The sequence below is a fragment of the Alternaria incomplexa genome, assembly GCF_024043165.1.
Source record: "Alternaria incomplexa strain BMP 0042 chromosome Unknown scaffold_6, whole genome shotgun sequence".
NCBI classification, from domain to species: Eukaryota; Fungi; Ascomycota; class Dothideomycetes; order Pleosporales; family Pleosporaceae; genus Alternaria; species Alternaria incomplexa.
Window position 1 is genome coordinate 1,743,013 of NW_026249855.1, and position 26,080 is coordinate 1,769,092.

The 26,080-nt window shown below is 51.2% G+C and overlaps 7 protein-coding genes across 7 annotated transcripts; 3 read left to right on the forward strand and 4 right to left on the reverse strand.

The window, feature by feature from the left end:
• Window positions 1-208: 208 nt before the first annotated feature.
• On the reverse strand, window positions 209-2,594 carry J4E90_005145 (uncharacterized protein; the record flags this gene model as incomplete). The annotated part of the gene is made up of 2 exons (XM_051434701.1): window positions 209-1,390; window positions 1,437-2,594. The coding sequence occupies 2 exons, from the start codon at window positions 2,592-2,594 to the stop codon at window positions 209-211; spliced, it is 2,340 nt and encodes a 779-aa protein (XP_051291957.1).
• A 767-nt stretch (window positions 2,595-3,361) lies between these two features.
• J4E90_005146 (uncharacterized protein) lies at window positions 3,362-5,517 on the forward strand (the record flags this gene model as incomplete). The annotated part of the gene is made up of 3 exons (XM_051434702.1): window positions 3,362-3,642; window positions 3,692-4,193; window positions 4,246-5,517. The coding sequence occupies 3 exons, from the start codon at window positions 3,362-3,364 to the stop codon at window positions 5,515-5,517; spliced, it is 2,055 nt and encodes a 684-aa protein (XP_051291958.1).
• A 3,077-nt stretch (window positions 5,518-8,594) lies between these two features.
• Window positions 8,595-9,114, reverse strand: J4E90_005147 (uncharacterized protein; the record flags this gene model as incomplete). The annotated part of the gene is made up of 2 exons (XM_051434703.1): window positions 8,595-8,966; window positions 9,109-9,114. The coding sequence occupies 2 exons, from the start codon at window positions 9,112-9,114 to the stop codon at window positions 8,595-8,597; spliced, it is 378 nt and encodes a 125-aa protein (XP_051291959.1).
• Window positions 9,115-10,504: 1,390 nt separating this feature from the next.
• On the forward strand, window positions 10,505-11,911 carry J4E90_005148 (uncharacterized protein; the record flags this gene model as incomplete). Its single annotated transcript, XM_051434704.1, has 1 exon — window positions 10,505-11,911. One exon carries the CDS (start codon window positions 10,505-10,507, stop codon window positions 11,909-11,911), a length of 1,407 nt encoding a protein of 468 aa, XP_051291960.1.
• A 3,436-nt stretch (window positions 11,912-15,347) lies between these two features.
• Window positions 15,348-16,351, forward strand: J4E90_005149 (uncharacterized protein; the record flags this gene model as incomplete). Its single annotated transcript, XM_051434705.1, has 2 exons — window positions 15,348-16,159; window positions 16,222-16,351. The coding sequence occupies 2 exons, from the start codon at window positions 15,348-15,350 to the stop codon at window positions 16,349-16,351; spliced, it is 942 nt and encodes a 313-aa protein (XP_051291961.1).
• A 3,877-nt stretch (window positions 16,352-20,228) lies between these two features.
• On the reverse strand, window positions 20,229-21,077 carry J4E90_005150 (uncharacterized protein; the record flags this gene model as incomplete). The annotated part of the gene is made up of 2 exons (XM_051434706.1): window positions 20,229-21,022; window positions 21,074-21,077. 2 exons carry the CDS (start codon window positions 21,075-21,077, stop codon window positions 20,229-20,231), a joined length of 798 nt encoding a protein of 265 aa, XP_051291962.1.
• Window positions 21,078-22,359: 1,282 nt separating this feature from the next.
• On the reverse strand, window positions 22,360-23,148 carry J4E90_005151 (uncharacterized protein; the record flags this gene model as incomplete). The annotated part of the gene is made up of 1 exon (XM_051434707.1): window positions 22,360-23,148. One exon carries the CDS (start codon window positions 23,146-23,148, stop codon window positions 22,360-22,362), a length of 789 nt encoding a protein of 262 aa, XP_051291963.1.
• Between the last annotated feature and the right edge of the window lie 2,932 nt (window positions 23,149-26,080).

Below are 26,080 nucleotides of genomic sequence, written 5' to 3' on the forward strand. Positions count from 1 at the left end.
CACATGTCACTCGGTTGCAACGGATCGCAGCGTGGTACTAACAAGGAGCCATGAGCAGTCGCAATACGAGGAGACAGAGGAAATCATTTGCGGACAAAACTCCACTACCGAGGCGGATGGCAGTGGTTCATTTGTATATATTGCGTGCCAAGAATGCTCCTCCGTCTATGAACCCCGCTCCGGAAGGACGATTCCAGGCATCATCTGATCAGCCTTTGACGATGGCTCTTACTCGCTTCCTCTCTTCAACATCCAACACCCAGGGTATGCCCGAGTCGCCCGATGTATCTTCCGCCACTTCTGCAAACTCATCGTCTTCCATGTTGAGAATCAGAGTCATCTGCGTACTCTTTTGGAATACATCGCGGAGTGAGTAGGCACCGCCACTTGTAGCCGCTGTGATGATGCCGGAGATGTCGCGCTCGAGTCTAACAGCACCCAACTCATTCACTCTTCCGTAATAGCTCTTGATGCGCTTCTCGAGCGAAGATGCAAGAGAGTTCAGACCTAGAGCGAGGAGTCGGTCGAAGTTCGCTGAGGTCAAGATGCGCTTGATGGGACGGATCACGACTCCCCAGCCGCGATCGAAACGCGACTTTACCACATCGACGTCCTCTTCCTCTTCATCCTCGTTCTCGCCATCCTCAGGATCGTATTTGACGTCTCGGAATGCTTCAGCCAGGATGGGTCGAATGCGAGGCTTTAGGACGTTGGAGAACAGTACGGTGATGCCGTCGTTGAGCAAATCTCCGCTCTTGGATGCGAAGGCTTTCTCCATTGCTTTCAATGTGTTCTCCACAAAGACCGCATCATGTCCGAATGGGAAGAGGTCGTGCAGTGGCGACTTCACGTCGTCTTCGCCGCCTTGTGATTGGCGACCCAGCTGCTGCTGGACTATGCGCTTGACGTAGTCGTTTGCAATATCGAGATTGTTGATGAGCACCAGGAACGCAATGACCTTGTCCTCTGGAGGAAGACCACCCTGAATGACGGGTTTGGGGTAGCTTTCGTCGCGCATCTTCCGTTGTATCATGCCGATGAACTCGGCGCCTAGGATGTGGCTGACCGCAGGCACGACGCTAGAGACGACGGCACGTTGCGAAGTTGCTAGTGTCCGCTGAATGACCTGATTGACAATGTACATGACATCGTCTACAGCGGAGGTAATGAAGGGTGGGTTGGATCCAAGAGGCTTGGTAGGGTTCAGTGTAAGATCTGCTGGTGGTTCGTCCAACTGGAAAGCTTTCTCCACCGATCGTCGGAAGAAGAAGGTCGTCATTGCATTGACAGGCTCAATGAGGTGGCTGTTGACTTTCTTGTGGAGATTACTGGTAGCAAGGAAGTTGGGCATCACCAGACCGTAGTCGATGCGGTCTTCAGGTTCGGAGGGCTGCTAGGGTAAGCTAACGAAGATACACACGTGTGTCCGCACTTACTGCACACTTATCTGAGAGGAAGCGCGCATACAGGGCATAGCGTCCCAACATCAGCGCACCCTCTCCAAGCAAACCGTCAATCTCTTTCATGTCCACTCCTTCATCCTCGCTTGCCCGGCCAGCACCGTTGGCTGGAGAACTAGAGCGCGGTGTTCCGGCGGCGGGTTTTTGGGAAGGCAAGAAGCTTTGGACAAGGAAGGAAAAGGCATATGATTTGATATCGGTAAGTTTGCGGTCAATGTGGCGCTCCTCATGCCATGTGTCCAGCACAATACCACCTTGGACATCAGCCTCAATCTGCAAACGTTCAATGACCTTCTGCATCATGCCTGGTCCGTAGTGGCGCTCTACTAGTGGCTCATGGCCGTCGACAATCTGGGCAATGTGCTCGAACAGCTTCGTGATGGTGTTGCCGTAGAAGAAACCCTCATTCCTCTGGGCAGGCGCGGCCGAGTTGAAGTTTGTCCGCGCCCGTGAAGCTACTCCCTGGCAGACATAGCGGCCATATGCATCCAGTCCTACATTTGTCCGTCCGATCAGCGGGAACAGCTTGAAGAACCTCGTCACCTTGGAGCCGTCGCCTTCTTGCGCAGCCTTTTCAAACTCGCGCAGGAACAGGCCACACAGCGACTCCGCTGCTGCATCTAGTGTCACGCGCGGCGGGTCAGGCACCTCGGCCGTAGGTACAATCTCCTCTGCGAAGCTGCCATTTACGACGTCGTCGGGTATCTTGGCGGCGCGACTGAGATAGCCTGCTGCCGTCTCCCAGTCCTGGGGAGCTCCCATAGACCCATGTACGCCCAGCACGCATGCCTTCAGTTCAGCCACCTGCTCCACCACCTCGAGTGTGGCCTTGACATTGGACTGTTCCTGGTCTAATCGCTTGACGGCGCTGGAGATTCGGTTCGCAGTCGAGGCGGCGTCGGAGAGCATGCCACTGCTAATGGCTCGCGTGTTGACCGCTTGGGTGCCGAGGTGGGCGCGCAACAGATCGAGGCGACCGAGTTCGCGCGAGAGATCCTTCTGCGAGGCGATGAGGGCGTTTAGGCGCTGGGTGACGCTGGCCTCCTGCTCATGCAATTGGCCGAGGGCTTCATGGATCTGAGCCACGCTGGCGGCGGCGAAGATGTCCTGGTGGTCGTCGATTTCAACTGCCATGTTCAGACACTGCAATCATGCCGCTGGAGGTGCAGCAGTGGAGGAATATCACACGTCGCGTACTGGCTGTCAAGTGTTGATCATCTATTTCTGGCGCGGCAGCTGTCAAGCGTTGGTGGGCGGGCGCCGATCTCTTGGCCGGTGACGTCTCAGAGCCCCCCGGACACCCACGATCCATGCGCCGTTGCCCCTGCAGCAAGATTACATGTTGACGGCGGCGGGACGGCCTCTACTGTCGCATGTTTCTGTTTACTCCATCAATCTCCGCCGCGACTTTTTGTATAACAGCGTTTGACTGCCCCTCTGCGCCACGCTTTAGCCCCCAACAGCCGTGTAAACACCACGACGACCCGCGCACCAATCACCTACGCATCTAGACCCTTCAGCTGTACGCACCACGATTACGCACCAACGGCCCGCATCTGCACCGAAGACTGCGCCTTCCTCGTACTTCACCTACAGAAAGTCCCTACCACTCGCGCCTTCCTCTCCGATTTTTGCGACTTCCTCAGCGACCGCTCTGCGCCTTCCTCTCTCATCTCCGTGGTGCCCTGGACCCTGTCTAAACAGACTTCCCAAAGCGTGCCTGCCTCCGCGATCCAGCGTTCCTCCACGTGCAGCCTCGTGCACCTTCACGCAAGACATTGAAGTCGCCAACAGTTTTATCCATGCTTCCGCGGTAAAACAGCTTCAAAATCAATTACACCCCCAGGTCGAGTCGCCGGTGCACTAGCACTTGGTAGCACACGCTGCGACCCAACTAAACCATGGACGCAACAGCACACGTCCTCCATGCCGCCGCCCAACTGGATGCCCGCGCTGGTGGCATGGGCGGCGACACTGGAACCCGTCCAGGCTCGTACAAAATTATTGGTCTCGTCCTGGCGATTGCATCGGGAGTCTTCATCGGCACGTCGTTTGTCATCAAGAAGCATGGTCTGTTACAGGCGAACAAGAAGTACAATGAAGAGGCGGGAGAAGGCTACGGGTACCTCAAGAACGCCTGGTGGTGGCTCGGCATGACCCTCATGATTGTTGGAGAAATTTGGTACAGACTGCGAGGCATCACGTCTGAACACCCTACTAATACCTGGCAGTAACCTTGTCGCATACGCTTTCACCGACGCTATCCTCGTAACCCCCATGGGTGCCCTCTCCGTCGTTATCTGCGCTATACTGTCCACTATATTCTTGAAGGAACGCTTGAGCTTTGTTGGAAAGGTGGGCTGTTTCAACTGCATCATCGGATCTGTTGTCATTGCAGTCAACGCGCCCGAGCAGTCGTCTGTGGCGCGTATTCAAGACATGAAGAAATGGGTCATTGCGCCCGGCTTTCTCAGCTATGCAGGTGTCGTCATCGTCGCATGTGTTGTCATTGCTCTCTGGCTCGGCCCAAAGTACGGAAAGAAGACCATGATGGTCTACATCACCATCTGCAGTCTGATCGGAGGGCTGAGTGTTGTCGCAACCCAGGGTCTTGGTGCTGCTGTAGTGGCGCAGGCTTCTGGCACATACGGCGGACAGTTTAAGGAATGGTTCCTCTACGTGCTGCTCGTCTTTGTTGTCGTCACATTGCTGACGGAGATCATCTACCTCAACGTAAGTCCCTCACTCTTTCTTGGCCATGTGGAGTATGCTAAGCTTTGCCCAGAAAGCTTTGAATCTGTTCAATGCTGCTTTGGTAACACCAACCTACTACGTCTTCTTCACTTCCGCGACTATCGTCACCTCGGCCGTCCTCTTCCAGGGTTTCAAAGGCACACCACTTCAGATCGTCACCGTCATCATGGGCTTCTTGCAGATTTGTTCCGGAGTCGTTCTGCTACAACTCTCCAAATCGGCAAAGGACGTTCCCGACTCAGCCGTCTTCAAGGGCGACCTCGACCAGGTGCGAACGGTCGCAGAGATGGAGGAGCCAGAATACGAGCCCCGAGCAGACACCCTCCGTGGCGGCGCAGCAATCCTCAGATCACTGTCAAAGGCCAGGTCTCACAAGGAACTCGCCGAGGCGAAGAAAATTCAAGAAGAGCACATGGAACCGATTGGTGAGGGCGAGCAGGTGGAGTTTGACGGTCTCCGAAGACGTAAAACGGTTCTCGACCCCAATCGGCCATCGACGCGCAGCGGCACCATTGTCCAAACCCGAACCATCCACCCCCCTCTTGGGATGTCACAATTCCCGACTGACGAATCCGACGACGACGACGACAACGCTAGCTTCCACCCCGGCTTCTTCCAACGACTGCGCTCCCGAGGCAAATCGACTAGTAGTCGCGGCAGCTCTCACGCTCCAGGGACTGCAGGAATGGGCATGCAGACACTCCCGTCCATCCCACAAGCAGACGGCGCATCGGACCGCGAATCAGACGCCGGATCCTACAAGCAAACTATAAAGACACAAGACACATCCTACAAGCCACTCGACACGCACATACAGTTCGCCGCGCTCCCCGATCCGCAATATCGTCACAGCCGTACCGATTCAAACGACTCCCTCGCTCCCCCACGTCCAAACCCTCACATCGCCAAACGTCAATTCTCTTTCCAAAACGTCTTCTCCCGGCACCGCTCAGAGTCCACAGGCGAAGCGTCAAGTAGCAAAGTGCGTCCGACTAGTAGGCATAGTCGAAAGAGCAGCAGAGAGGGCAAAGCAGCTGCTACTGCTACCGAGGAAGAGAGACTGGGCCTTGTCAAGGGCGATTCAACAAATCTCCTCCCTATAGCAAGCCGTGATGATGATGAGCTGGCTGGTCCACCAGGTTACTCAGATGACTGGGATATGCCACGGACGTCTAGTCCAGGGTTCGAGCCGGAGAGAGTGCAAAACAGACCGGCGATAAGAAGGGTGGATACGGATGGCTCGGAACTCAGTCCAAGGGATCCTAAGGAGTTTGAGAAGGGGGGTGGGGGGACATACTTATAGCGGTTAGGATGATGACTTTTTCCGTCAGTCCTTCGCGTTGTATCTCCTATTTGACTTCTTGAATGTCGTTTTGCATAGTTTAGTGGCTTCTTTGTTGGGCGCTGTTGGTATATATTGAGCGTCGGCGCTTTCTGTAGTGTGAACTGGCGCGACACGGCTGGTGGATATCCTGCTGGTTCACGTCGTGAAAGACGGGTTTTGACGTTAATGAGTACTTTCATGTACACGAAGATGTCTCGACTGTTGGGTGAGTGTATACGTAGATAGCAGAAGGAACACGACTGAGATACATGGTCGTGCAATATATATACATCATGATGATCACCACCACCACTTTTGACCACAGGAAGTCTTGCAGTGTCCGAGCGTTCGGCGCTTGGGCACGGGTATATAAGCTCCTCTCGACTTCCTTCTTTCCTGTCATCATCCAAAATTCATTTCCTCCTTTACCAAAAGACCAGACGGCGACAATCATGTCTGCGGGCACTCTGCTCCTTCCTTTCAAAATACCCAAAGTCAATCTCATGTTCTGTTGGCGACTTCCTGATGTCTTGCTCCAAAAAACCAAGTCAGATGATTAGCTGGAGCATACACCAAAAAATCCGTAGAAAGAGTATCATGACTTTCCCGCCGGCTCTGGTCTTTTCTCTAAAGTTACGACTCCACTATTCTATTTGCCTGGCGCTGTGCTCGCACGAAAAGCTACAAATTCACAGTCATATTCTGCATCTCTAGGAACCTTGCAACCTCGATCTCGAAAGCGGATTTCACATTCTCAAAAGTGCGTTTCCCAATGCGATGGTGTTTTTGGAAGTGGGCTCGAACTGTGCCTTGGCTACTACTCTCGATCAATTTACAAATCGAGGGTGGATGTTGTGTATGGGCAGTGGGTCGTGCTCGGGCATAAATACCTGCTCGCGCCTTCCGCCTTTCTTCTTCTTCATCCACACATCCCTGTGTTATGACCAAAATTCGAATCATTTTCTCGAATGTCTGAGCACTCTTCCTCTTTTCCAAAATTTCGATACCGCTGAGACATGTCTGCGCTGCTGTGCTCTTCTCAAAAACGAAGGGCTATTGGCGATGATTGGAAACTCTCGCTGAGACAAAACATGATGTACAAAGAGCTGTGTGCCGGCGCTCTTTGCACACTTTTCAAAGTTACATCTCGTAGCTGGGATTTTAAACGTCACTCCAAAAACTTGCTCCGAAGCGTACATGGTCCGCTTCGAGAGTTCGGCGGTCCTATCTCTTGAACGACAAGGTCCCACGTCTTTCTCTCATTCTCAGAAAAGCGATGAGTCCAGCTACATGTGTTCGAGTGCGATATCACAGCCTTGATCATTTGGAACCCCTCTTCCTTCCTTATCCGCTCGATGGAGCTATTGTACCAAAATTCGCATGTGGAGAAAAAATGTTTCCTGTGCTGTTGAGAGTTCTCGAAAATGGAATACCAAAACACAGAAACTGGATATCCATGACCGTCCTTCGTTTCTCCCCCCTCTTCTTAATTGCGGAGATTGAAAGCAACGATGTGTCTTCCGATGCTGGGGCTGTACATAACCCCTCATCTGTCCGCCCTTCTCCTTCCTTCCTTGTCCACCCCCGACTTCATTTTATCAAAACAATTATAGGGACTGGACATGCTTACCGCGCTGCGCCCAGTTCAATCCGCTCAAAAACCAAAAGGGTTTTCATCAATCCGAATGGCTGTGCCCCCTCCCTCTCTTCTATCCTCAATGCAAATCCCAAAAAGCGTTCCCCGCTTACGCATGCGATGTCTCCAATAACAGCACGATCCAAAACCGGGTTCCGATTCGATTTGGGGGATAAAGGGCGCGTTATCGTCTTGTTCTTTCGCGGTATTCTTGATGGTGGTGGCTGATTGCAGAGCAAAGGCGGTTTTGCTTTTCCTCACTCATGTGTGCCTACGTCAGCGATCAGGTGCATATGCGCGAAGCCGCGGCTTATCGTAACGCGCAGTCATCGAGACATCGCCCAGGTGGGAGGTTTGAGTGGCGGTTTGGGTATCTAAGAAGACAGCGACAGGCATGAAGTCAAGCTGCCGAGGTAGCCTAGCCAGCGGTACGAGATGCGCGCGGTGTGATGACTTGGCTTGGTTGGTTAGACTCTTCTAAGGTTGTCGCCCAACATGGTCATCCTAGCATGACGCATCTTTACAAACCTAAATCATCGAGTATCCGCTACCAGTAGACGAGCATGTGTGCATCAACCCCGCCACCTGCCCGCTTCATGCTAGCCTGTTGGGATCAGTCTGACATGTACATGTCAAGTACCACCGCACAGCAACCCCACCGCCGTAACACCATCAACATTCTCCTCCTCTGATCATCTAACTTATCTGCAATGTCCGCCCTTGCCGCCCAGAAAGCAACGGCCAAAGCTGTCATTGATGGATACAACGCATGGAGCATGGACAAGATAATGGCCTATCGAACGGAAGACTGTACACAACAAGTCCTCCCTGCGTCTCTTGGCCGGCCAGTCATGAACAATACCCAGTATCGCGAACGCTTCAGTCAGATGATTCCACATTTCAGGAACTTCAAGGTAGCAAGGATTGTTCCTCTTAGGAGTCTAAGCGACTGACATCGTATTAGGTCACCGTTCACACAGAAGTGCATGATGTAGATGCGCATACATGTATTATGCATGCGACGAGTACAGCAGACAGTGACATTGGACCGTATGCGAACGAATACGCGCTCATCTTGCATTTCACGGAGGACGGGAAGCAAGTTACCAAGTTTTTGGAATTTGTCGATTCGGCTTTCTCCAACAAGTTCTTCAAGGAGCTGAGAGATGCAGGGCTTGGACCGCAGTAGATATGCGGAAATGCGATTCAAGAGAGGCTTAGAGCTATGATGCATACGAGCCGAAATAAATACATGACAAAGAAGCATGATGCACCGGCATATTTTGTCCTTCATCAGAACACTAGAAGCGAAATAGAACTAGATTGCGATATCGACGAAGAGCATGAGTGCGCTCAGTGACTTTGCAATCCATTTTACTACGCTCAACCTTCTTCACCTCCCTTATCCCCTCCATCCATCCTACCGCTTCACCTCGAAGTCACCTCCAGGCTTCCCCGGCGAATGTACCTGCTCATGGTTGTCAAACTCCTTGCCCGAGAACTTGCCCTCGCGAACTTTGTTCTGGTTCTTGTGCGCGGCGATGCTGTGTTTGGTGACGCTGTCGCCGTGGCGGTCTTCTACGGGCTTGGGGACGTCGGAGGCGTACTCGGATTCGTGGCGATGCCCTGGTCGGGTGGTATCATGTGACGCCGGGGGAGATGGGGAGGCCTTAGAGGCTGATTGCGCAGAGGAGGAGGAGGCAGTGGAAGTGGATGGGGTGGTGGTGTAGTAGAGGGCTGCAGCGCCGGCGGCCGCGGTTGTGGTGAGCCTGAGGGAGTCAGTACGGCGCGTCTAGTCGTCGAGGAAACGCAATTGCGCCGCGAAAAGGGTTGGAATATCAGTTGCTCACCATGTCAATCGCGACGATGTCTTCAGCGTTTCCTTGGTGCGCTGCTCATGGTCCGTCGCATACTGTCTCCTTGCTGCTGGGCACCTGCATGGTACGCGAGACAGAGCTCGCAGTGAGGTTGTCTTGGTGGTAAACATTATGTAGCTGTTGAAGAAGATGGATTGTCGACTGCCAGTCCCAGCCTTGGATATGTATGCGCCATCTGCCCAGGTGTTGATGGCTGGCCCCAAGCCACGCTACGTCATCGGCTTGTTTACGCGCCTTGGAACGTGGACGCGCCTGCGCACGTGCCTATGTACGCTATGCCACGAGGCTCCTGAAGCAGAGGAAGGAGGTACCTGGATCTTGGCTATTACTCCTCGGCTCCACTACCACCACTACCACTGCTACTGCTGTGTCTATTTCGCTCTACAGTATTAAGCTGGTCACATCCTCGGCATGCGTCACCATCACAGCTATACCTCGGTAGCGCCCTGCGCCGTGCCGCAGCGAGCCTTCAAGGACCGATGAGACAGGCTTGGACAGACTGCATCATGTCTACAGGTCCACCTTCTGAGCACACCGTAGTGCTGGTCTACTCTCCTGCGGTCGCAGCCCTCCTATGACACCTCTCATGCTGTCTTCGCCGCCATTCTGCTCTTGAGGCCAGTGCAATAGCTTCATATACCACCAAATTACCTATTCCTTCACATACGACCATAGGACAATGAGAATTAGGCTTCCCGTCCGCTCAGCCATATACAAGCATTGTACCGGCGGATTAGTAGTTAGGTGGGTGACCACTAGCGAATCCCCGCTGTTGTATGTTTTTGCACATCCTTCTTTTTGCCCTTTTTCTTTTGCCCATGCTATAGCGATGACGCAGACTAGACCAGCTAAGTCCTATTTGTATACAATTGTGCTTTGTAGATAAGAAGAACCGCCAGTTCAAGCGCCTGAAGCCGAACCCGTAGCGACACGAGCCCGCACCTAAGCCACTTCGAACCTCTATCTCCAGCCGTGTTCGGAGGATCGCGAGATGCCAAAGCTCGTACGCAACGGCTCCATGGTAGGGTACCTATACGTCCGTAAACTTGCCTCAAGTACTGCTTGGCAGGTTGGCACTTTCAAGCCAGGATGTTATAGTGGGGCTCCGTTGTTTACGTCCGTAAACTAGACCTACTGACCGACCGGGGCAACTTTGTCACAACATCAGGCTCGGCAGCAATGTACAAGAAACATACACGGACAAGTCAAGGCATCATAGAGTACTGTCAACATTGACAGCGAATGGTGCCGAAGTAACGGTCTGTTGGACTCTGATAAATAATCTAGTGTAGGCGTCTCGGCCGGACAAGGTATCTACCAAGGTATATGGTGCTGCTTTCTCCTCTCTCTTCTTGCTACACCAAAACTACCACCTCTTCGTCTCAAACATACCAACAACCCCCTAAACGACTCTTCCAACCTACATACCTCAGGAACGATGCCAGGAATTAACATGACCGAGACTATCTCCGTCGACTACCTTGTCATCGGCGCGGGTGCTATGGGCATGGCCTTTGTCGATACCCTGATTTCCGATAAGAAGGAGGCTACGGTAGCCATTGTCGATCGCTATTCCCGTCCGGGAGGTCATTGGACAGTTGCCTATCCCTTTGTCACCCTCCATCAACCGTCCCACGTCTACGGTGTCAACTCTCGACAGCTCGGAGATGAAAAGATTGATCAAGTTGGATTCAACAAGGGCCTTGCCGAGGTGGCAACGGGCGACGAGATTGTTGCCTACTATACCAAGGTCCTGAACAGTACTCTCCTTCCGTCCGGTCGCGTAACCTATTACCCACTGCACAACTACACTGGCGACGGAGAGTTTCAATCGATTACCACAGGGAGAAGCATCCGGGTTGGACCAAACACTCGCATTGTAGACTCCACATACGTGAAGGTCACGGTTCCCTCTATGGGTCCACCTTTGTATGAGGTTTCAGACAAAGCCAATCTTGTCACACCCAACGCTTTAGCAACAACACTGGAGCGACCTTACGGCGCCTATACAATCGTCGGAGCCGGGAAGACTGCAGTTGACGCATGCTCGTGGCTCTTAGCTCAAGGCATTGTCCCGGACAACATTTCTTGGATCATGCCGCGCGACTCCTGGTTTATGGAACGCGCTACCCTTCAACCTCCAGAGACGACGCCCAACCCTGAACAACTGCAGGAAGAAAAATCCGCTGCCATCATGGGCTCCAACACATCTCAAGAGATGTTCCATCGCATGGAGGAGCTCGGGCATGCTCACCGTCTAGACAAGAGTATCGAGCCGACCATGTTCAGGCACGCGATTGTGACAAAGGCGGAGTTTGACGAGGTCAAGAAAGTCAAGAACATCATACGCCAAGGACGAGTCAAGCGCATTGACCCAGACAAGGTCACTCTAGAGAAGGGCACATACAGTCCTGTACCTGACACTCTCTTCATCGACTGTACTGCGCCTGGTTTGGGAAACGTGCCACCTGTCCCTGTCTTCAATGGCAGAAACATTACAATTCAGAACATAAAGTTCTTCCAGCCCACATTCAGCGCCGCTCTCATTGGACACGTCGAAGCCAATTACGACAACGAAGACCTCAAGAACTCACTATGCAACCCCTTTCCGTACACTCGCAAACCGGCGGATTATCCGACGACCCTTCTGGCTTCTATGAAGAACAGACTCAAGTGGATGGCGGAGCCTAAGGTGAGTGAATGGTGTGCAAAGTCTCGTCTTGACTTTCCCGTCATGGGTTCGCCGCCTAGGGATCCTGAGAAGGCCGCAGCTTTCAATGCCAGTATTGAGCAACGGGTGAGGGGGCTTTGTGATCACTTGGAACAGATGGCAAAGAATGATGCTGCAAGCGTAGCCTAGTTGTTGTTCAGAAGTCCTCTTTGGAGCGTGTCTTCTTTTTGATTGATCTGTTCGTTGAATTAATTACGCATTCGTATTCGAAATGAAACTACCGTACCAGAGGTTTTCATTTTATCCATCTCTAGTCTTTGACCACCGCGTAATCTCACGTCAACCAGTCACTGTCGGTCCGGATAGTCATAAACGAACCATAAGCATTGCGCACCCTCGTTCCTAGGTTAGATTATCCATCCAAGAAGACACTTATGGGAACAGCTCACTTTGACGCTATTGACTTCATGAACACCGCGAGGACTCAGAGCGACTGAGCTGCTCAAATCTTTTACAGCTCTTAGCAAACCGAAAGCAAAGAGTCTCTCGAGTAATAAGATCCGTAAGTATATGTGCTCGCACAGAGAAGAAGAGTTATTATCAAACAATCTCTTTCCATTACAACAACTATCCTAACTACAACATCTCAAAGAGGAAGAAAAAGAGGGGCAAATCACCCCAGCCTTCCGCTAGTCCAGTTGCTACCTTGGTGTGCACCTATTGAAGCCCCTGAACGAAGTCGTAGAGTGCCTCATTGACTTCATCAGCTCGCTCAATATGGAGAAAATGGCCAGCATCAACAGTTCTAATCTGCATTCCTGGAGCGTATGGCAGCGTAGAACGTAACTGCTCCGACGGAATACCGACCGAATCCCTCTCGGCCGCGATGAACAGACTAGGCTGCTCAATGACTCCCGACATCGATCGAATCTCTGCGCTGCGTTAGACCATGTGAAGCAAAGCGGGCATCAGAAATCTGTCTTACCGTCCTCATCAGCCGAGTTGATACCCCGCAAGTAAGATTTGTACCACTTCAGATTTGCCTCAACGCCTCCCTGTGCGCGAACGATGGTTTTCCATTGCTCCCGAGTCGAATTGGTGATGAAGTCATTGCCGTATTCCGCTCTTCTATCAGCTGCGAGCCATTCTTGAAGTGCACCAACCGGGTTGAAATTCTCCGCCATTACTTTCGGTGCATTGAACGAGTACGCGAGAGAGTATAGAGAATCCAACTGTACTATTGTAAGTTTGAGCTCATGATCGGTAATAATGTTGAACGTACGTGTGCATCCAAAAGGACGTGTGCGTCATCTTCATCGAAGAAGTACCAGTACCCGAGAATGGGGTAGCCGAATGTTGCTTGTGAAATATTGTTATAAGCCTCCACGAAGGTTTGGTTGACGTCTATTCCAGGGGCGTTGTAGCCGATATCCAAGAATGCAAGGGCTGAGAGGTACTGAGACTGGTACGTATGGAAGCGGGAGAGTACATAAGCCCCGCTATGGCACGTTAGTCTAGCGGTCTAGAAACAAGACAACGTGCGGCACTATTGGACTTACAGGTCATGCGAAACTGCGATTACCTTTTCTAGACCTTCGCAGTCGAGCAGTTCAGCAACATCAGATGCCATAGTCCTCAGACTATAAGCTTCCAGTTCGACGGGCCTGTCTGTACCACCGGTGCCTAGAAGATCTGGGGCTATGATGCCGTAGCCGCGCCTGGTAAAGTATTCGATCTGGTTGACCCAACCGTACGAAGTATCTGGGAAGCCGTGAAGAAACAGGAGGTATGGCTTTTTCTTGTCGAATGGGGCATTGATGGCGTAGCGGTATGTCGTTCCGGAAACAGGAAGTTTGACGTTCTTCATCATGCGCACATAGCTGGTGTTTGCAATATCCGACTAATGCAAATCAGCGTCCCAGTACAATTTGAGGAAGCTTGGTTATAGTAAACCTACGGTGTCAAGGCCCACGTTGAACTGACATGTCAGATTCTGATAGAGTGTGAGCATTGTCCTTCCAAAAACGCATTGCTTTGAACCCGTACCTCTGCGCGGCTTTGTTGTGATGTTACTGCCCCTGACGCAAGTATCAGGCTACTCGTCAGGAGAAGAACTTTGAGAGCAGAGATCATAGCTATGGTCGAGATGGTAGGAGCTATGTCTGGTTCTGAAATTTGCAGCGTTATTGTGGCGGAGTCGAGTGCTGGTATCTGAGGTTTCTGCAAAAGTAGCCATCTTATACGAGGCGCAAGCTGGTGCGCAGGAACTGTTACTACTGTTGACTGATCAGTATGATATTAGCAATGCTTCCATGGCGGAAAACTGTTATCCCGGCCGTGTTCGGCACGAGTGTTGTTACGGCCGAGTGCTGCGCAGGTCCCTCCGATAACTTCTCTACACCTAAACCAGGCTCAATTCGATCTACGTGTTTGTTTATTCCGTTCTACTCAATTCTAGCTATATTGGGCCATGCGTAGAGGACCTGAAGTGGAACTGATAGTGCGCTAGGGGAAACCGGCGATAGCTGACGTGGTTGTTGCTTCATGGTCGCTGTCAGGCAGGGCCATGCGGGGGGCGAGGCTAAGCAACAACCGGCGCTCACAGCTGCCCCGCCTGAACCGTCTGCGTTAGCCTCGCACACCCTTAGCTAAACCTATTCAGCTATGCGAATACATCGACTGTGCTGTAACACTTGTTTGCCGGTGAATTTGAGACACTATCTTTGGGTCGCAATGGTAGTAAGAGCTTCAGGGCCGACGGTAAGGTGTTGTTTTCACGTGTTGCCGTCTCGGTCTTTTACTACAGCTCCGCCCTTTAACCGTAGCTACCACCGCCCCGCCTATCAGCCTCATCGTCAATCTTGTCAATTATTGCGCAATGATGCCAAGTCGCAGGCTCTGCTACGCGATAACAGTCAGACCTGATATATAGTACGTCGGGGTAATGTCGTGTTGAGAAAGATGATTGAGGTAATGCTAGAAAAGATGAAGTTGGCCAGTCTTCTTTTCGCTACCGCTACATGCTCGGCATACCTTGCTCCACTTGCCAAAGCGGCGAACGAAGCAATTTCCCATGCGAGTGCTGCCCAAGACGCCACATCATTTGCAATCCAGGTACCTGACGAACTACACACAACATGCTGCATCGCACTTAACGCTAGTCCAGTATGCATATCCGATATCTCAATGGCAACAAGCTGTGACGAACATCTTGGATGCTGTCGATAGACCAAATACTCTATGGCCGTATCATACACTTTCCGGCCCTCTAAATCGCACGATAGTCGGCCCGAATGCAGACACGCTGTATATTTGGGTGGCTATCGACTTATCGCATGAAGACCTCGTCTTAACCATTCCCAATATCAGCGATGGAAGAAACTGGATATGGCCCTTCTATGACATGTAAGCTTCATTGAAGAATGACAGTGTATGACAGAGACTGACTGATCCCAGTTATGGCAACAATTTTGCTGGGCTATCAATCAACGAGAACTCACCACCGGGGGACTATTTGATCAAACGTGCAGACGATGCTCTAGTTCAACCAGGGATTGAATACACTAATCCGACCGAATCATCGCGCTACGAAGGCGTGATATCTTATGCTACAACCTATGGTATAATGCTTGGTCGTATACTCGTCCGTCAAAACACCACGGAAGATATTGCGACTATACGCAGCTATCAAGATCAAGCGTTCCTCAAAACAACTCTTCGCAATACATCTCAGCCTTTCGCAGCACAAGCACCTAGACTGTCGCGCGATCTCATTGACACTTCGAACGCCACCGACAGAGTCACGGGCTACCTAGAACTGCTGGCCAAGATTGGGCAGTTCAACCAACCTGACGTAATCTCAGACCGGTACCGAGTAGCGTCCAAACTTGGGCTTGCTGGCATCGCAGATGGGATCTACTCTCCACCTCGCACGGTCAACCTGACTGCCGCGATTATTGCAGCGAACGCCAGTATCTCAGCAGCTTACTCCCAAAACCTAATCGATGTCGGCAACAACTGGGTAATCCCCAAAGTAAAATGCCAAGGCAACTTCAGCATTGAATACGGCTGTCGTGCATACCGCGCACTCCGCGGTTATCTGGGCCTGGTACAGTCCGAAAACCTCTTCATCACAAACAAATCCGACAATCTGACTTTGAGCCCGACATCGGCCTTTCTCTTCACCTTCTTTGGCAAGCCCCCGATCAAGTCGACCGGGTTCTGGAGTTTGACCGTGTATGGAGCGGACCAGTATCTAGTGCCCAATGAGCTGGGTAGGTACGTCATCGGCGACCGAAGCACGCAGTTGAAGTATGAGAATGGAGGCCTGGTGTATGGTGATAATGGTGCGAATCCCGCGAACGAGACTGCGGATGGGAGATTCCAGGTCCTACTGCAACCTGCTGATATTCATCCACCGCATAACTGGACTAGCAAGTGAGTTTCTTATCATGCGAATTGATCTGGAGCAAAACGTCATAAACTGACTTGTTATACAGCTGGCTTCCGGCTCCAGCGGGTGGTGGTAAGCTCTTGTACTCAGTACGATTTTACTCGCCAGCAGAAGCCTTCACGAATAGCGACTACGTCTTTCCAACCGTCGAGACTATTGATGCGATTAAGGGTTGAAGATAGTTTGTTCTTGCAGCTCAGACTGTAGTGATCACACTCCCGGAAACGATTATGTTGGCGGCTTCAATAACGATATGAGCTGAAAGACTGACTAAGTACATCGACTTCCTCCTTCCAACCAGTTATAGGAGTTTCTTATGCAGTGTATAGGCTGGGCGGTAAAAATGTATAGCAATTCTCCTTTGCCTGTCTCTTGTACACCTATGCCAGAAACTCACTGTTGATCATTCACAGCCACCGCATGACCTATGTAAAAAGCTTCATTATTTCTTTGAGTATCTCATCCGCCTGCCACCGAAGCCGTGCTGAAGTTCCATTAATTACGTGTCCTTTTGCGCGCGTCCGAGAACCCGATCTTTTCTACTTGGCTCAGATAGTAGGGCGGGCGCGTAAAGATCCCCGCTAGCTTTGCTTTGAGATAGACTAAAGAAACGCTCACTATTTCATCAATCTACCTAAGCTATCACTAAACAGAACAAAAGCCCGTATGAGGACAGGTAGTAATAACATCATCTCTACAGATCTTAGAGCAGGAAACCTGTATCCGAGAAACAGACTGAGAAGAATGTCAGGCAGAAAGAAGAATACTACCAAGAAAACGAAATAGCCAAGTATCGTATCGAAGTCTCGAACATCTTGCCAGCCTAGAACGACTCTGTCTTCCCGTGGAAAGCGCTGATCTATCGACCACGCTGCCCATCTAGAAAGAGCAAAGAGCAACAAAGGAAGGATATTATACCAGCTTGCTGCTCCCGGCTGTTCTGGAACATGGTCTCGCTTTGGTCTTGAGAACGCAGGAATTGCAAACATTGATGCCCACGTGATAATGTCCCTGACAGAGCTGCCCTTGAATAGCAGATTAAAAGCCCAGTAAACGACGCGAGAGAAACGGTATCCAATAGATCGAAAAACTGCGAGAGCTTGTTCAGTGGTTTCTCGAGGGATGAACCAAGTATCTGGAGCATAATAGAAGACATCAATCATTGTAGTTCTCCTGCCTTGGATGAGCTGCGGTACGGTTAGAAGAGCCACTCTACCGTAAGATGAATCCTGAACTCGTTGCAGAGTTGTCAGGTCCTTACATCTCCATGCATTGAAGATTTCTTCAATATCGGAGCTGTTATTGATGAGAACAGGCAGAACCCGGGCATCCCAAACGCAGTCGTGAAAGATCCTGTTCTTGTGGAAGAACGTCATGAAAAGGTAGCGGCGCGCTCCCCCCGAGCTGAGCTCCACAAGGGTTCGATTGTTTGGGTCTTGCGGAGAGTCTGGATGTCGATTCCCTTCAAAAGTGTGCGTTTTATGTGAACTTGGACCGGAGGGAAATATCTGTGAGACTTCAAAGCCTTCCGGTAGCACACGGAGAATAGACGTGTTGTCTTTCAGGCGGTTTGTCGAGTAGTCAGTGAGCGGCTCCATACTGATATACATTGGCTGCACTCTTGCACGAACCCAATCGGTAAGAGGAACAGGTTGGAGCTCGCCGTTTCGCCTTTGATATTGGTGACTGTCGCCACTTTGCTTTACCGGAAGTGCCAAACTACTGAAAGTATCCAACTGGCGTCCGCAGTTGAGCACGGCGAGGAAATTGCCGTAAACATCTCCCCTGATGAGCGGTAGACTAATCTTGAGGCCTTTGTTTGTTATGGAGTACGGCTTCACCGGACCTGGTTGATAGCTTCGCACCACATCGTTACAAACGGCAAACGCAGCTGGCGAAGGGGCGAAAAGCTTGCCACTGTCGATTTCCGCGGACGAGGAAGTCCAGGCCAATATTGACTGATCATCCGAATGCTTCACAATCTCTTCTTGTAGCCTCTGGAAAGCTTTCGCGCCTTCGCCGTACAGCAGAGGCATGTTGATGTCGAAGATTCCGAGCAAGCAATAAGCGATGTCTTCTTCTCGTTTTGTCGTTCTTTTCGAGGCCCACGACATTCTTTCAGCAATACTCGCTTGCTTGAGTAAGGAGATGTCTGAGCCAAGGAAGTCTTTGTCGATGTTCGTGATCTCCCAGATCTTATCTGCTAGACTCTCTTTCGTCCCGATCTGGTTCCACTCGGCGTCGTAGAACTCAAGCTTAGGGGTTGCTAATAGCTCTTGAAGTGTCCACCCCCTCGTAAACCATTTTGATTTGGTGAACGCGGTGTGCTTTTCAGCCTCATCGATATCTGCACGGACATCGTCTAGGTAGACGTAACAGACTTGAGAGTTGCAGTACCAACGCCACATGGAGTTTATCGACTCGGAAAGCTCTGCACTGCTACTTTTGTCGATGCAACAGGTATCAATCCAAAAGAGCTGGTGGCTGTCACTCTTTGCTTGTTTTCCACAGCCGCGGATTTTTGCGTACCCTCTCTTGTGCCTGTACGTGTGCTCCATTACATCTTTGAAGTTGACCTCTTCATGGTCTTCCCCCCATCTATGCGAAAGTATTGCGTACGGCTCAGTCTTTTCCGCGTGGTCTTCAAGGCTAACGTCTCCATCTTCATTCATCCGTAACAGACGCATGATCTGGATGTAACTTTGCTATCATTGCTTTGGGTAGCATTCAGGAATATGAACACTGGAATGTAAATGAAAGGTTCGTGGCAAAACTGTTGTTGTGCGACGAAGAACAGGAGATGATATTCAACGTGGTTGTCGTTTTATGGCGCGGGGCGGTGATGACCGCAGTCAGCTAGGGCTAGGCAGGGAGGCTAGGCAACAGCCGGCGCCCACGGCTGCCCGCCTGAACGCCACCAGCTCAACCTTTGGGAACCTTGCCTCTCCGCCTCCACAAAACTAACACCTAGCTTTAAGGACTATCTACGCAATAGCTTTTCCCGGGGCATGTCAACTTTAGGAAAAACTGAACACCCTGGGGTCTACTCTTGTAGCCTAATCTCGAATTCTCGCGGGAACGTGAGAACCTTCGGCATTATAGGAAGGAATTTGCCCGTATCGCTAGCATTCCTGCAACACGTTGAGACTAGCGGTTCTCAAGTAAAGCCGAAGTAGCCTCTAGCTATTTATTCACCTTCATTCCCCCTCATCACCAGACTCGACCATACCCTCACATCATCATCTCTTTTAAAATCGATACCGCATCCAACCCTCAATCTGCGCCTGCAATGCCGCTCCTCGCCTCTATTACCGTCTTTCTACTAGCCGCCCTCCATGTCTACATCATGGCCTTGGAGATGTTCCTCTGGACCTCGCCAGCAGGGTTGAAAGCATTTGCACTCAAGCCTGACTTTGCGGCCAAAACCAAGACCATGGCCGCCAACCAAGGCCTGTATAATGGATTTCTGGCAGCTGGCCTCTTGTGGTCTCTGGTCCACCCCAGCGCCGTCTTTGCGCCTCAAATCGCTCTGTTCTTCGCGGGTTGTGTGTTTGTGGCCGGTGTTTATGGAGGGTGGACGGCAAATACCAAGATTTTCTTTATCCAGGGTCTCCCTGGAGCTCTGTGTCTTGCTGCGGTAGTCTTTGCGTAGGCGACCCTACCCTAGCTATGCCTATTACTAAGTCTAAGACTAAATAAATTAAGTAATACGTCTGGCTGTGTAATGTGCTTATTTGTAAGGTACTTTGCTACATTACGAGGACTAAGCTAGCACAGTTCAGCGTCTATTTGCCGGCGTACTCTTCTAGCCTAGGTGTATGTCGCGACCTTAGACTGACATAAAGGGAAGGAGTCAACCACCGTTCCGTCAATTGACGGTCATGTTGGCACTGCTGGCCATAACGCTTACGCGCAAAGGGGAAGAATACTACGCGAAAGAACGGTAGGGATCTTTAGAGAGCTATGGGATATTGACGTGCATAACAGATGTGAAGGTATTTTCTATCGACATGTAATCTTGTGTATGCTATGAGAGCGGCAATGAACCCGGGATCAGTTCCACTTCAGCGCACCAAACGTCATTACCTTGTTCCCAATATCGTGTACCGCTAGCACATTCCTGTGGAAGTTGGCTCCGAGGATATACGGCAGGTCGCCACCCCAAGGCGGAGTAGATGGTTCCATGAAACCCACGATGCATGTCTTCTTCTGCTCGTTGATTACGCCAAGAGTTCCGTCGACGAGAACGTCTGATGAGGCGTAAGGAAGGTCCGTCCCGTTGACGCGAATGGCGACAGAAGGTATCTTCGCATTGCACGAAGCCACCCAAAGCCCGTCATCCTGACTGAAGGAAGCTGGAGGGTCGAAGGCTGCAGCGATTGTCTCTACAAGAGCCTTCGGGATCATGGTGTAAGCGGTACCGGTATCCAGGATCGTGAACCGTTCTTGACTGTCTCCGTAATGGGTGCCTGCGGAGGTGCCTGGGGCCCAGGCGATGAACTTTCCGTTCACCACAAACCCGTCCGGTCGGATGACATAGTGGACATACTCGTTTTCCAGCTGGTAGTGATCGAACGTCTCTTTGAGGATTGGCGTAGTAGCGTATGCACCCGTGAGCGGCAAAGACGATGACGATGGCGCTCCTCCTATCGTAAGGAAACCTGTAGCTGACAAGTCCGCGTCGTCTTTACCCCTCTTGCCGAGCACGACCGAGAAGATGGGCTTCTCCACCAAGCCTTGGTCATAGGCGGTCTCCAGCCATGGTTTGACAAATATGGGCTTTTTCCCGCCGTCTTGGGACGAGTCTGCGCCCTCGAAGATGGCTGTAGTGGCACCGAGTCCCCAGCCTAGTGAGTTTCGTTAACAAACACTCAAAGCAGACAACATGTTTTACATACCCATCAGCCCACTAGTCAGATTGCCTGCGCTCAGCCAGTAGGTCCTGCTCACGAACGACATCTTCTGATTCTTGACGGTCACACCTCCAAAGCCGACGTCTTCGAGACCCACAATGCCAGTGGCAAATTCTCCTCCGCCATATGTCACGTTGAAGTTCTGGTCCGCGATTTGGCCGCCAGAAAAGCTTTTGGGGCCGAATTTTGGAAATCCGCAAGTGGGCTGAGATCTACAATGAGAAACGTTCAATATCAGATTCAAGGTACCAGACGAGAGTTGGGTAATGCGTTGGACTTACTGTTGCGTGCCGTTTACGTCTACACACACGAAATCGGCCTTTGGTACCCAAAAACTGCTGCTTCCAGTGTCGATCAAAACCTGAAGCGTCTCCGTACCGATGGTCACGTCAATGGCATATTGCGCTCCGTCATAGATCGTCCGCAATGGCCCACCGCTCTGGCGTTTCGCAAGTTGTCTGCCAGCGCCGGAACGCAGCTTGAGGGGAATGGTTGAGTCGACTACCGGTATACCACGCTCTTGGAGTGCTAGAGCATGCACGTTGGATAGCGAAGCTACATCGCGACGCGAGAGTGGGTGTGTTGGCGAGCTGGATGCAAAGGCAGAAAGGAATGCGACTGCCGCAAAAGCTACCTGTTGGTTTTTGCGCGTCTGCATTGTTGGGTCTGGCGATGATTCTGAGGTTTACAATGTAATGTGTAAAACAAACTTTACGAAGAAGAGCGAGCGAACGGAATGAGCAAGCAATACAACCTTCCCCCTGGCTCGGTGTGTAAGCTTAGAAACGGTCCGTAGACAATACCGAGGAGAGACTTAATCTTACCGCCGGTGAGCACGGTCGACATAACACCGAGATTAGCGCCGTGAATCCATCATTCGTATTGGCTGATGCGAATAGAAAACCACGAAAGAGAGATGGGCCGAACAATAGGTATTGTTCGATTTTGAGGCTCGAATCTGTGTCCGCTCAGCCCTATACAAGCATTGCCCTGAGGGCGCTATTGTATGTTTTGCTTTTGCTTCTTGTTGCTCTCTTTTTGCTCATCATCACAACACCTTCGGAGTTCTCACGAATGCGATGCGCTACACAACATGCCGCTTTACGGGGGGTAACGCGATTCGATTTTAACCGAATTAACTTCCGGTGTACGTCGTCACCATCACCGTCATAGCTGAACCATCAGCATTGCAAGTGTCCAGATAACCTTGATCAATGCAAACCCGTCACTTTTCTTCCCTCCGTAGCTTCCTAGAGCACAAATGCTTCCAACTACTGTTCTGCGTTCTTCCTAAATGGTATCACTTCGTCGACCGTGCCGAAGCCGGCTCTTCGCGCTACAGAAACGCTGTTCTCGAACCGCTCTGTTCTGGACGAAATTCGTACACCTGACTGCGAGCTATCATCGTTCTGCACATCGACAAGCCCATCACGCCCGCTCAGAAGCGTGTCAGTCTCCGTAACTTCATCCCCACCAACGTCAACGAGTTCTCCAAACCTAACCTCCATCCCACGCAGCTCTTCCGAAACATTCTCGTATCCGCCCAGCGTACCCGAGCCCCTCGTAACCACCGCTTCAAGTGAACCGCGTCCAGTAGTCGTCATCAGAAGCTGCATGAAACCTCCACTGATAGCCGAGACGCCGTGGTTTTGGACGTAGAGTGCTACGAGTCCTAGTACTAGGATCGGTATGGCGAGTGCGAGTGAAAGACTGTAGGGTAGGAAGAAGGCGAGCTTGTTCTCGAAGCGGTAGATGTTGAAGGTGCGGGTCTCTGTTCCGTTGACGGTGTCGAAGCGCTGGTTTAGAGCCAGTGCTGAGATTGTGGTGTTGATGAGGAGCTCATTTGCCATTTCAGGATCAAACGCTGGACATTCATAATTCCCGTCGATGTCATGGAGTCGTTGCTCGAAAACACCGAGGGGCCAGATCTCACTTTCAGAAGGGAGTTGTGTCGTTCCCGAGCTCTTCACTTCGAGCACGCATGTTTCCACGACGATACCGTTGTGATTTGTGTACGGTCTCGTCTCGTTCGAAATGCTAGGATACTCGAAATTGGCCATTTTGAAAATGGTTCCAGACTCATTGAGGTTCAATGCAAAATCTTCGTAGATCGATACAGTGTCAGAAAGCTGTGACCATTGCTCAAAACTCCCGTTGAAACTGTCAAAACTTGTCGCGTATTCCGGTACAGATTGCTCGTCTCTAATCACATAAGAGATGTGTTGTGCTCCGCCAGCGTGTGAGATCGTGACGTGATATCTCACTATCCTTGGCTGACATATTGTTTCGGTTATAGGTACAATGACATGTATGCCAGAACCCGGAAAGTTGATGTCATCCGTGTCAATAGTGGGATTCCATATGTCTTTGTTCAAACATGGCCAATACTGTAGTCTTTCTTCCTCATAGTGACCGACCCGGTGGGTGATCGATCTAGTTCCAAGAAAAAGGTCTGCCACGCCGTTGTTCCTCAACGAGCAGCTGGGTTCGGAATGTTGTATCCCCAAGTAAGGGGTGTTAATGAAGCTTAATTGCAAGATTGTGCTTTCCATGGAGCGGTTCGTAGTCTCGCAATCTAGGGTGGTTCCCCAGAAATCCAGTCCATACGAGCTGTTCTCTTTGCCTGGTTGCTTCAGCCTGGAGATTTCGCCCACAATCAGGTTTGAACGTATGATATAATCCATACCCAAGGCGGTAGCGCTGTCAATCAATTAGAGTGTACCAGAAATGGCTTGGGTTGTAATGTGAACTAACAAAATAAGATTGACTAACCCCTCTAGCGTACGGCAAGTTGCTCGCAACGACGCATTCTCTGCAAGTTGCTGGAGGAAAGACCCTTCGCAGCCGTCATCTGTACAATCGTAATCACACCTTATCGCTGCTATAACATTTTCGTCCGCGATATCTTGCAGAGTCCTGTGGTGGAACACGGACACGTTGAAGCTTTGGTCAATTGGAGACAGTTGTAGTCCGACGACTAGAGCACCTGGAGGGTATAACGTTGCAATAGGTACAAGCCAGCAAAACATAGCAACAGCTACAAGCATTGGCGTTTCGAAGTACAAGTGGTAGTTGAAAAGGCGGAGCGGATTGGTCTGCACTTGGAAAAGATCTTCGATCAGGCTGATCTGCACATTGTAAGCTTCCGTTCCGCTAGCTAGACTGAGAAATATAGTACCCTGAGAGTGCGCTTTCTGAACGTTGCCCAAAGGTGTTGCGTATAGCATGTGCCGATGCTTGCTATTATTGCAGCGCGAAATGCGGTGACTAGCACTAGCGATACCGTAGTAGCGTAGGCTTGTGGTACTGTAGTAGTCTTCGTGGAAGGCATAGATTCTGGAGAGATGATACGACCGTCGAGGTATACGAAGAAACAGTAGTGCGTTGCTGCACAAATAATGGCTGGTTAGACGCCGTTAGTATTATGAACAAGCAGATGTACAACGCTGTTTATCATGCTTACATATGAGGTAGAAGCCTAGTATTGTGACAGGCGTTATCCATGTCCGTTTCCACCTCGGGCGTCTACCAAGTAAGGTGACAGGCAGGTGCTTGATTGAACTTCCAGTTTGGTCGGAAGAAGCAGGCTTTTCAAACCTTTCCAAAGCTGTGTCTGGGACTGAAGATGGAGTGGCAGTCGAGACTGGGTCGAGGCTTGATCGAAGCACCGGGCTCACGTTGAAGCCTGAGCGGATGGATTCATTCCCCGGTCTCATCGCAGCCTCGTCATCGCGAGGCTGGATGCCGTCCAGTTCTTGCCCGCCTACAGTGGCCCTCTGCGGCGAGGACTTCGTATACTGGTGCATTGCGAATGGTAAATAGATATCTCTAGGCGCGTCGAAGACGGCTCCTGAGGTGGTAGAAGAGCCTTCAGAACGGATCGCAGTAATTCTTCCAAGGCTGAACCTAATATCAAGTTGAGCGGCACGGCAGATGATCAGGCTGAGGTGGGGGCCTGCCAACGATTCGGCGCCACCACTCTTCATGTGTAAAGTCGTGACCGTTCAAGATCGAAAGCTGAGAGATGATTGAATACAGCATACGCCACATGCGAGGTTATCTACGACATATGCAGATCAGCTGTTCCAGAAGCATTCTCGTCCGTAGTGCGGGCGTTGTCTATCGTAAGCAGAGAACATGCTCACGCCGTAATCATACCAGCTATTGCCTGAGATGCATTGCGATGACCGTGAGCCAAGCTACTTTGTAAAGGCATGCGCAAGTGACTATGGTATGTGCAAGACCGTTTGCGGGTTCTAGTATCCTTCTCGTGTCATATGCTCTAGCCCTGAATGTAGTGGCCTTGGGCGCTTACAATAGGGTGCTGCTGGACTGTAATCCAGATCCGAATATCGCTTCTTTTCGGTAGTGTTGACTCTCCGCATGTCACATTCCGTTGGAGTCGCTTTCTGCCGGGTACAGCGCTGTTGCCTAAACACTAGAAAGCCCTTGGCTGTGAACGAGATGGAATTGAAGCTCGAATGGCAGCGCGAAAAAGAAAGTATATGACGCGTGCACATGGCATCCGAAGGGCTGGCCGTGCTTCTGCGGCCCATGGAGATGAAGCGCGGCGCAAGCAAATGCGATCGCGGTTGGAATGCCAAAGAGAGTCATGCAGATGGATGAAGCAGGCGTGGCAGGGAACAGTGACGCGGGCGTCGAGCACATATCGTTAGCGCATAATTGGACCCTGCACAGCCCCGCGCTTTTCCAGGGGCCTTGGAGATGGCCTGCCGACACTCCAACAGCCTCGCATATACCCATACCGTACTACCGGCGGCAACAGTCGTCGCTTGCGCACTTCCTTACCGCCAGAATCATCCTTGATTCCGAGTTATCGCATCAACTAGATCCAGGTGCTGGCCGCTCAGGTAATCACAGATTAGCAGGTACGATGATGATCCCCATCCAGCGTGTTCCGCTGGGATGATATTGAGTTGCTACACTGGATCCCTCGATGTTGTGCTTTTGCACCTAAAGCACCGAGCTGAT